Source organism: Arachis ipaensis, chromosome B03, assembly GCF_000816755.2.
Source record: "Arachis ipaensis cultivar K30076 chromosome B03, Araip1.1, whole genome shotgun sequence".
NCBI lineage: Eukaryota > Viridiplantae > Streptophyta > Magnoliopsida > Fabales > Fabaceae > Arachis > Arachis ipaensis.
Window position 1 is genome coordinate 19,942,901 of NC_029787.2, and position 11,078 is coordinate 19,953,978.

Here is an 11,078-nt window from a genome sequence, read left to right on the forward strand (position 1 = left end):
AAACTTATTAATTTATTATTTTAAGATTTTGAATTGAAAATGTTGTTTTTATTTTATATTTTTTTACTTGATTTCTTAGAGAAATTAAAGCAAACTTATTGAAAATATATAATAAACACTAATAAAATATTCGTCGATTCAATTATGTGAAGTTTCAAAGTAATGATTATAATAATATTATGATTGGAATGCAAAGCGCGCCTATCTTCCACACATTTTGCCTTGACTTGATCAATGAAAATAATGTCTAAATTGGAACAGTGTGCACTGTGCACGGTGACAAATTGACAATGCAACTAATACTATTATGCCATGGAATCAAAATTTTTTTTTTAACTAATATCGACTAATTTTTTAAATTATTTTATTTATTTTAAATTAAAATTTTTAATTTTAAATTATAAATCTAAATTTAAAATTAACTAACTAAAAATTGATTCTTTATTTTTTCAAAAAATAATTGCACGGCTACAGCTGAATTAGAAAGGTGTTAAGTAATTAGTTAGCCTGTTGTGCGACTAAGTTAATTAACTTCAAGTTACTAGATATATAAGCTATGTATACAAGTTCATTAAAGATCTAAATTCCTCTGAATCACTTCCTCGTCATTTCTCTGTCTTCTTGATTTGTTAACACTCTTCATCTTTGTTCTTGATTTGTTAAAACACTCTTCCCCTCTCTTCTCTTCTTTTTCATAACTTTGTTCACACAATCTATATNATACATCTGCACGTATTTTATTTATAGTATAAACGAGATAACAGAGGTCAGCCTGACACATGTATATCTCGTTTACAGTGTAAACGTTTACAGTGTAAACGAGATATGTGCAGATGCATCTCGTTTACAGTATAAACGAGATATAAGAAGACAAATTTTCATCAGTTATAAAAAGATGTGTAACGCTTGGCATTCTCCACACATATTTCATACATTTTTTCTGTCTTGGTTTTCTCACAAAAACAAGGCAACAATGGCCAATAACAGCGTATACATAGTTGTGTGTCTTTATCCCAATTGTCGTATGAGAAATGGCGACAATGGGGTGACATTTGAGTAGGGGTGTCAAAAATTTCCAGGAGGCGGGGATTCCCGCGGGGACCACCCCGAATGGGCCCCGTTGGTGGAAAATTTTACCCGTGGGGATGGGGATGGGGAGCAAAATTCCCCCGAGACAGGCGCGGGGACCCGAGCGGGGATCCCCGCCCCATCCCCGATAATTCCCCGAATGTTTGAAATTTCTTAAATAACCTTACTTTATTGCTAACATAGGTGGGTTTTTTAGTAATTTTACCAATTAAAAAAACCTTAACCCTATTATTCAGTCTTCCCTACTCACTGTGTTGTATAATTTTGATTTTCTCTCCTTTTATGTATCTAAAGCAATTAGACATATAGGGTTTATAATTTTGAAATAGTTAGGGTTTGATTTTGAAATAGTTGCTTGATTTTCTCTCCTTCTATGTATCTAAAGCAATTATGATTTCTCTTGCTGAGTATGCTGACCATTAAAGAATACTTGATGTTAAAGACTATATCTTATTGCTTTTTTTAGAATGGAAGTTGTATTTTAAGATTTTATTTTATGGATTATAATTTGCTATGTTGTATTTCTGGACTTATAATCTTGGATAAGATATGTTTGTGTGTTTGTAATAGTATTTTGTAGTTTATTTTTTATTTTTTTGATATTTTTTACTATAATTTTCATATGAATGTTAAATATAAGGGGATGGAAAATGGGACCCCGCGGGGAATATGGGAAACGCGGAGAATGGGGATGGGGACAATTATCCCCCCATGGCGGGGATCGGGACGGGAATAGGGATTAATTCTGGGGGCGGGGACGGGGAGCAGGGAGGCATCCCCCGCCCCCGCCCTGCCCCATTGACATCCCTACATTTGAGTGTGAGAATCCGATACTGTTACGAACTCAGCGTGTAAGTACGTTGCCGGAGTTGAAGAGTTTGATATTGAGCAAGTTCGGTGGTACAGAAGTAAGGGAGGTCGAAAGGGTGAGGTATAGGTTGCTAGCACCCATGGGTAATGGAGTTTTTTGATTTCGACTATTTTGACTTCTAGGGGACAAGCATGCTCGACTCATGTTCGATATCCATGGGAGGATCATGGCGGAACAGGTGATGGAGCTTTCTGCCGAGGTTGGAGATATTGGTCGTGGTGGTTCTGTACACTCGACCTATGTTCAGGACGACCGACCTCTACCACCACCACCCATTCATGTCGCCATTCTAGTGGATGAGGCGGAGGAGGGCGACGAAGAGTCAGACGAAGAATACGTGGTGGATAGTGCCGACAGTGATCCTTCCGAAAGGGGCGATGAGGAGGAGTTTGTACCCGAGATGCCCGCCCAGACTGTGATGCGCCATATCTTGCCTCCACCTCACCCAATTCCGACACTATCGGCAGTGCCAAGTCACTATCATAGTCTAGATCTGGACGCCATGTATGAGAGGACTCCTTTTTCTGACACGGGAGAAGATGATTACAACTTGGACAGTGGGGTAGAGTTTCGGGTCGGCCATAGGTTCAAATGCCGAGATGCAGTGCTACAGGGTGTGAAGAACTACAGTATTCGCAGGAGTGTTGAGTACCGGGTAGTTTTGTCATTAGATCAATTTAGTATGATATACAAAACATTAAAGTTAAATAAATATTTCTTTCTAACTTACAACTACTTCAACTTAAGAACATATTTCTATGTTTCTAACTTACACATATTTCTGAATTACATATTACATACTAAATAAAATCTAAGTAGAACGATGTAAGTAGTAACAACCTAGAACAAGTAAAACAGAGTTCCAAAATAATAATTATAATGTCCTAACAACCTTCCACAAGCAAAAAGAGTTCTAAATTTCTACTAGAGATCTACTGCTAAAGCTACAAACTATGTTCTAGTTCTTCGCGACTACCCTAACCATAGCCACATACAAAAAAAATTTTCATACGGGATTGCAACGAATTAAACAGAACAACAGTAACGTCAAAATCGGCTGCCCCGGTATAATACGACGTCTCGTTTAGCCTGTTAATGTCTCTGTCGTTCCCTGCTTGGCGCGCCATGGCAGTAACAGTCGACAATATGGTCAGAAAGGGATAATAGAGAGGAGAAAGTGGGTTGACAAAGTCAAAGTAGGACCCAGAACACGCTGTGAACGACATATACTTATAGGTATCGACAGATTTTATCTCGTTTACACTGTAAATGAAATACATACACAATCATCTCATTTACAATGTAAATGAGATAAGACTGATTTATTTATTTCGGTAAATATTTTTTGAATTATAATATATTTAAAAAATAAAAAGATAAGAAATTAAAATTTGTAGAGATAGAAACTGAAACTTTACTAATATTTTTTTCGAAAATGACCTCATTCAATCTTTTAAGTATCTATTTTACTTCTTTCACCTTTCGAACAAATTATGAGTAAATGGTCAAATTAGTTCCTAAAAGATCATTCGTTTTTTAAATTAGTCTCTAAATTTTTTTAATCAAATTCGTCTTTTAAAAATTTTAAATGAGTCATGTTAGTCATTTCATCAATTTTTGTTGTTGATGGTATCAAAATATGCTAATATGACACATTAAATGACACTACAACACATTTCTAGAAGTTTTAATTGACTATTAACATAATAAATTTATACAATTAGATCAAATTAAAACTTAATTGAGGAAGAACTTGAGGTATTAAAATCTCTCAATTTGAGGTTGATTTGATCTGGTTTTATAAATTAATCATGTTAATATAGTCAATTAAGACTATTAGGTGTGTGTTGTGATGTTACTTAACGTACCACATCAACAAATTTTGACACTGTTAGCAATGAAAATGACGGAAGGACTAACATGACTAATTTAAAATCTTTAAAAGACGAATATGATTAAAAAAATAGAATAAATGACGAATAGGTCCCTAACCTTTTTTTTCCACAGACATTTTCGTCCCTAACCATTGAAAATACTTTTAAGTCTCTGACGTCCTTAAAAGTTGGACGGATCAGTCCCTCCGTCCAAATGCCTCCATCAGACCCAACGGAAAAGTTTGACGTGGCTCCCGTAATGCTTGTCACGCGTACGCGTAGGTCACGCGTACGTATCGTCTGACAGACTTCCCTCTCACGCATACGCGTCGCCATGAATTCAGCAAATCCTCATTTATTCATGAATTCTCGACTTTGCATGCCTTTTTTTCCATTTCTTTCAAGTCATTCTTGCCTTCAAAATTTTAAATCACTCAAACAAACATATCAAGGCATCGAATGGGAGAAAAGTGAATTAAATTTAGCCCTAACCCTATTACAACCCTTGAAAAGACCTCTTGATATGTGTATCCATGCATTGAATATATGTTGATTGGTAGAAGAAGAGTAAGTCTTAGAAAGTAAGATTAGTAGAGAATTAAGAGAATCAACCCTCAAATACTAGAGAGATTAGAGTGCAAACACTTCCGGTGAGGGTTTGATGCTCAATCCCTTATTCCTTGCTTTCACGAGTTTTCTTCTTGCAAGTATATTTATACTTCATTTTGAGATTTGAACTAGTGGAATTCATAAATCATCATACTATCTTAACCCTACTTGTTCATATATGTTCTTGGAGATTGATTCATTTTTAACCAAGTAGGTAGACGCATTTTGCATATTAGTTGATGAACCACAAGAGTTTAGTATGAGGATATGCTAATGTTCACTACAAGAAAAATACCCATTCAGGTACACTTGAAAAGTGTAGCTAAAAGTGAAAAAAATGATGCCTTAGGCTACGGCTACGCTTTTTGGACTACGGCTACGCTTTTTGGGGTGATTCCTATTCGGCCGTTGCCTATTCTCAAAGGCTACGCTTTTCTGCACCAAGGGCTACGCTTTTGGCATTTGGGAATATGGTACGCTTTTCAAGTGATGCTGTCCAGGACCAAAGGCTATGCTTTTCAGCTTTCATTTTTACCAGAATAGGCTACGCTTTTCAATGCTACTGCATCACCTGTAAAGCGTAGCCACATTGTATACGATATAGCTACTCTATATAAGTGTAGCCTTAGGTCCCTCGTTTTTTTTTTAATTTTCTGTATATATATATATTCTAATAATTTTTTTCTATAACCTAATATTTAGTAATATAATTATATATATAATCATGCATTTTTAATCAAATTAGTCAAATATAAAATAAAAATAAATACACAATAATACTATATAATATTCTTCAAATAATAAATATATTTATAATGAACCAAAAGTATTAGAATGATTATAATTTTGAATACTCATACATCTTATATTAAAATAAAAAAATAAGTAAAATTAAATTAGCTTCTACAAAATGAATAGATTTATTCCTTAGCACATCTATAATACACTGCTGTTTATATAATTGTAAACAATTAACAACAAAAGTGTTCTTAAACAGAAAATACTAATCCAGGAACTTAGGCTCTCTATCAATTAGTTCTTCCTTTGTCTCTCTAGCATTAGCCTTCCACCAAATATACTCATTGCTATCTATCTGAAAACAAAATAAAAGGACACTTAGCATAAAGAAATGTGCCATTTTGTACCAAACCACAAGGATTCTTAAATCAAAGTCATGAATTCTAGGTACTTGGCAGTGTAAAATCAATTACAGAAAATAAATGTTGTACAAATACAGAGCAACACCATGCACTTTTGCACCAAATAGAAATTGAAAATAGAAAAAATAAAATAGAAGCCTATGCAACTTGATTCCTTAATTTGAAAGCATGATAAGGAGTGAAACAAAAAACAGATACTAATCAGCAAGATTGACAAACTTGACAAAGGCATTAAAATAAATGAACACTAAATTTTGGCAATCATAATTATTTATACTCTAACTATATCAAAATTGCAAATTGAGCAATATAATATAATTTGAAAAACTAACAACAAAAACAGTAGAAAGCACTTCTCCAAAAGGACTTTGTACAATAGTAACAAGGGCATACACTGGGATAACTGGGGCAAGAACAAGTGCAGAATTTTGGGAGAATGCAGCAGTTTTCGAAGTCGTCTCTACCTTGGCAGTATTTTGATTGAAGACAAGAGCAACTGAAACAGCTCCTCCTCCTCCATTTATAGCACTTTGATCTGAAATAGCTCCTCCTCCTCCATCTCCATTTTGATTGATGGAGGGAAGACAATTGCAGCTGCAACAGTGATACAAACAAAATTAGAAATCGCTCAGAGTTTCAATCTTCAAAGGTAACTAATATTAACATACTATTCATATGTGAAAATCAAAGAAAGAAAGGCACAGTTACGGCAACAACATTGAAGAGTGTGATAGGATTAAGGTTATGTTTAAGTGTGGGAAAGTTGATGAACCACAATTTTATTGTTTATATTGTATTGAATTTGGTGAATTTTATCAACTTTTTTCACAGTTATTCACTAAAATAGCATGGTTTTATGAATTTTTCCTAAGTGTGCTTAATGATTGAAAACATGCTTTCTAGGCTATTAAATTGCTAAATTTAATTTACTTTTCTCCCATTCGATACCTTGATATGTTTATTTGAGTGATTTAAAGTTTTAAAGGCAAGAATGACTTAAAAGAAATGGAAAAAAGCATGCAAAGTGGAGAATTCATGAAGAAATGAGGATTTGCTGAATTCATAGTGACGCGTATGCGTGACCCATGCATACGCGTGAAAAGCATTACGGGAGCCACGTCAGACTTTTCCGTTGGATCTGACGGAGGCATTTGAACGGAGGGATTGATCCGTCCAACTTTTAAAGACGTCAGTAATTTAAAAGTATTTTTCCATGATCATGGACGAAAATATCCACTAAAAACGAGGTCAAGAATATATTTATCCTTTACTCAAAAAATATTTCAGGAACCAATTAAAAAAAATGAATGATCTTTTTAGAGAATAATTTGACCATTTACTCACAAAATTATACTGCCCCATGAGTGAGGAAAGGAAGATGTCTTTACTGAGGTCGAGGTCGTTGGAAATGATAATGGTGGCACGACGGTCGTTGACGGCAGTGAGCTGGAGGGCAGAGTTGTCCTCGCTGAACTTGACCCTCTTGGCCTTGCCCTTCTTGACGGCGTTGAGGAACTCCCATAGCGCCATTGGGAGCCCTCGGGGAGGTCGAGGAGGCCTGGGGTTTGGGGGGCGTTGAGGAAAAGGTTCTGAGAGAATGGAGAGGGATCCTGGTGGTTGGGTTGCTGGGCCTCGAAGTGGTTGTGGGATTAGGAAAGAAATGAAGAAGGGTGTGAGAGCATTGTGGTTGCTGTTGCAAGTTGTGTACGTTGATTTCATTGATTTGGGAGTTAGAGTTGGTTCATTTTAAATAAAAAAATATACTAAAATATAATTTAATCATGCATATTTTACATTAAATATAATATAAAAATTTAATTTAATTTTTATCTATCAATTTTTATTTCTTAATTTCTATCTCTTCGTGTCAATCTCACTTTCAAATTCAGCCCTAATATTTAAGGAATGTACACACTACACATAATTGAGTGGCTGTTGTATACGAACAATAATTATCAAATAACTAACTACGGTATGATTTAACTAATTAATATATCACTCTTTTAACTAATTCAGTAATATCTCTAATAATAATACAAAATATAATAATGCACATATAGGTATTTCCTTGTGTAATTATATGGGGGAAAAGAAAAAGAAGATGATGTCTGTGTGTATACTTAGAGGCCTCAAATCATTAGCCGATGTCACTCTTTCGCAAACATGATGCGTAATTGCGTATGAAGCTTCATCTGTACTGTTTACTTTCAACTCCCAAAATCACTTAATCATATAATCATCAAGCTAATATAATTAAGGTAGCTCCCATGTACTCTCTAACCACCTCGTGTCAATTTACAGTACAAGTATGTATACCTACTATTTTAACTAATCGACCTTAATCTAAGACAATAGAATTGTATCTTCTCTTAGTAATATTTATTTTAACAACTCAACTACAAATTCAAGCATTTTTTGTATCTAACTCCAACTAAATTGGTTCAAATTCAATAAAAACCACTTTTATCATACGAGTGTGTATCACATACATATTTCAATAACGTAATTTCTTTGTCTTTGTCTTCTCCTTCTACCTTCTCCTCCTCCTCCTTCGTTATCGTAATCATCAACACCAATATTTTACTAACAAAAACCAACATTCTGAATTGAATTTGAATTTATATAATAGACCATGTTCGGTTCATTTAGTATTATACATTGATTTTATTTTGATAATATTTTTGGTTCATTCTAGACACAAGCGTTTCTGAATTTGAATTTATATAATGGACAAATGTTCGGTTCATTTAGGATTATGCAATGGTTTTACTTTGATAATATTTTCAGTTCATTCTAGACGCAGATGTTTCTGAATTCGAATTTATAGAATGGACAAATATTCAATTTATTTGGCATTATACAATGATTTGGCTTTAATAATATTTTCGGTTCATTTACAGCCTAGGTGTGTTGTCGATGAATAATTTGTCCCAATGGTTGGAATAGCTTTCAAGACAAATTGAATGGAATGGAATGAAATCTAATACAATTGAATAAAGTGATAATAAATAAGTTTATTCTTTTTTGCTTAAAAAAAGACTCAATCATTAACAAAAACATATCGAGTTCATTTTTAGATCCAAATGAATCTCAATTAAACTAAGAAATAAACTGAAATTACTTAAGGAATAAAAAAATTTGGTTAATACTTATCAGCAGCATCAAGTGAACCTCAATTAACACACAAATAAACCGAAATAAATTAAGAAATGAACCAAAATTATTTAATAATGGCAGCTGAGAAAATTAGAACTAATAAAGACGTTCGCAAATTAGTATTATTGCTGATGACGATAACGAAGAAGAAGAAGAAGAAGACGCAACATTGAAGGAGGAGGAGGGGAGGAAGAGGAAATAGAGAAGGAGAAAGAGAAGAAAATGGGGAAGGAGAAGGAGAAGGAGAAAGAGAAGGAGAATGAAGCGCGTGAATTAAAAAAAGGAGCCACTCAGATAAAGACGCTGAAAATGTCTTTTTATAAAGATGTTTTTTAATAATTAAAATTTAACACATATAATTAATTAAATCGTGTTATTTTTGTCAAAATTAGACTAAACAAATTAATCTGACCGAAAAATGGTGAATCAAATCTTGAACTGATCTAAATTAATATTATTTTTTTATAGAAAATGACTACAATACCCTATTATATAAAATGACTAAAATACTTCAATAAGGATATTGTAGTAATTTTTTATAAAAAAAATAATATTAATTTAGACTAGTTTAAGATTTGATTTACCATTTTTTCGGTTAAATCAATTTGTCTAGCCTAATTTTGACAAAAATAACACAATTTAATCGATTATATGTGTTAAATTTTAATTATTAAAAAATATCTTTATAAAAAGACGTTTTCAACGTCTTTATCCGAGTGACTCCCATTAAAAAATTATTATAACAATTTGGTTAAATTTAGTTAAGTATTTTGTTTTGATGCAAAGTTTTATTCTTATTTTAATTTGGAAATGTAAGAATGAAACTAAAATTCAAGTACTCAAAAGCAAGCTAGAGAGAAAATCTTCAAAAGTAAGAAAAGTACAAATAATTTCTTTTATCAACAAAAACATACAAAAACTTTGGATGGCCCAAAATTAAAAAAAAAAAACTAACAAACAAACAAACAAAGTATTGGTATGTAGATACCCCCAAAGGCCAAAGAGGTACAGATTTCATATATAGCTAAATGAAGTTATAATATATAACATTAATTTACATAAAATCACTAATATCCAGAGTGTCTGGAATCTGAAACTTGAATAATTCACTGCAATAGCTTTCTTCCTCCGCACTGCTATTCACATAGGTGGATGATGAATTCATCTGATTTGGACTTGACAGCACCGAATCATAACCAAAACTATTTTGGTTTGCAATATTATTATTGTCCAAATCCTGGTTCCCTATGAAACCAACTTGATCTTGTTGCAAAACATTAAAATTATTATTATTATTTTCCATTAAGCCCTCCACATTACATTGAATTGTTGAAATTGGTGTCTCAAAATGACCATGAGTAACAAACTCTTCTTTTGGTGCAACTAACTGATTGAGCTTCCCACCAAGGATTTGTTGTAGAATATCATTATTATTGTTATTAATATTCTGCGACGAAGATGAGGATGACGATGCAAAATCAGGGTTATTTTGGTCATTTTTTGTGGACATAAGAGTTGAAGGAGTTGTAGTAGCAGCTGCTAATAGCTTAAGCAATTCAGGGTTGAATAAAAAGGGTTGAGGGTGAGTTAATAGGGCTTGGAGACTCAGAAGAGAAGAAGGGTTTGCAATGAGTGTCCTTAGAATGGAGGACACATCAAGAAGGTGATCAAGGCGTGGGGCATGGGTAATTGGGTCAATTCCCATCCGAAGTAGCCTCTTCCTAATGTGAGTGTTCCAATAGTTCTTGATTTCGTTGTCAGTTCTTCCTGGAAGTCTTGCTGCTATTGCCGACCATCTACACATGCCATCCAAAAAACAAAAAAACATACATAGGTTAGCATATCATATATAAAGGGTGTACTGTCTACATACATAATGGAATTGAAATATATAATGATATATAAATGGATGGAAACTCATTTTATTAATTTCATGTGAAGTTGATAGTTAAAAGTCGTTAAATAATTTAATAGATTTTATTAAATTATTATTTAATGACTCTCAATTATCAATTTTAAATGAAATTAACTATTAACTTTATATGATTAACTGATTTGAGTTTTTACCGTATAAACTTGTACTACCTAATTTGTAGAAAAATGTTGTTTCTCTTCTTCTACCCCCTCCCCCTCCCCTAACATTGAAATATAGTGTGGACTCATTTATTTTGTGTGAATACCTATCTCCATTTTTTTTAATATTTATATGATTCACGTATCTTATATATATACTATTTGATCTTTTATAAACGTGATTAATAAATTAAATATTTTACTAAAATTTTAAAAAATTCAACTAAAATCCATTTTTTTTGGGGG

General features: G+C 33.1%; 2 protein-coding genes across 2 annotated transcripts in view; both read right to left on the reverse strand.

Annotated features, from left to right (window-relative positions):
• LOC110269590 lies at positions 5,346-7,300 on the reverse strand. Its single transcript, XM_021117537.1, has 3 exons — positions 6,948-7,300; positions 5,997-6,197; positions 5,346-5,536 (listed from the first exon to the last, which is right to left on the reverse strand). The coding sequence occupies exons 1-3, from the start codon at positions 7,131-7,133 to the stop codon at positions 5,447-5,449; spliced, it is 477 nt and encodes a 158-aa protein (XP_020973196.1). The 5' UTR covers positions 7,134-7,300; the 3' UTR covers positions 5,346-5,446.
• Positions 9,677-11,078, reverse strand: part of LOC107632660 (transcription factor MYB102-like) — a 3,246-nt gene continuing 1,844 nt past the window's right edge. Inside the window, exon 3 of the mRNA XM_016336330.2 lies at positions 9,677-10,555. Within this exon, the coding sequence (XP_016191816.1) occupies positions 9,814-10,555 (742 nt within the window). The 3' untranslated portion in view covers positions 9,677-9,813. The remainder of the gene's footprint in view (positions 10,556-11,078) is intronic.

What these genes read in the sequence shown, in the direction of transcription:
- LOC110269590 (XM_021117537.1), bottom strand. Translation starts at nt 7,133, where the DNA reads ATGGCGCTATGGGAGTTCCTCAACGCCGTCAAGAAGGGCAAGGCCAAG. An exon ending in TCATGGGGCAGTATAATTTT is followed by an intron (nt 6,198 to 6,947) that starts GTGAGTAAATGG and finishes TCACTGTTGCAG; the next exon opens with CTGCAATTGTCTTCCCTCCA. An exon ending in CTTGCCCCAGTTATCCCAGT is followed by an intron (nt 5,537 to 5,996) that starts GTATGCCCTTGT and finishes TTTTGTTTTCAG; the next exon opens with ATAGATAGCAATGAGTATAT.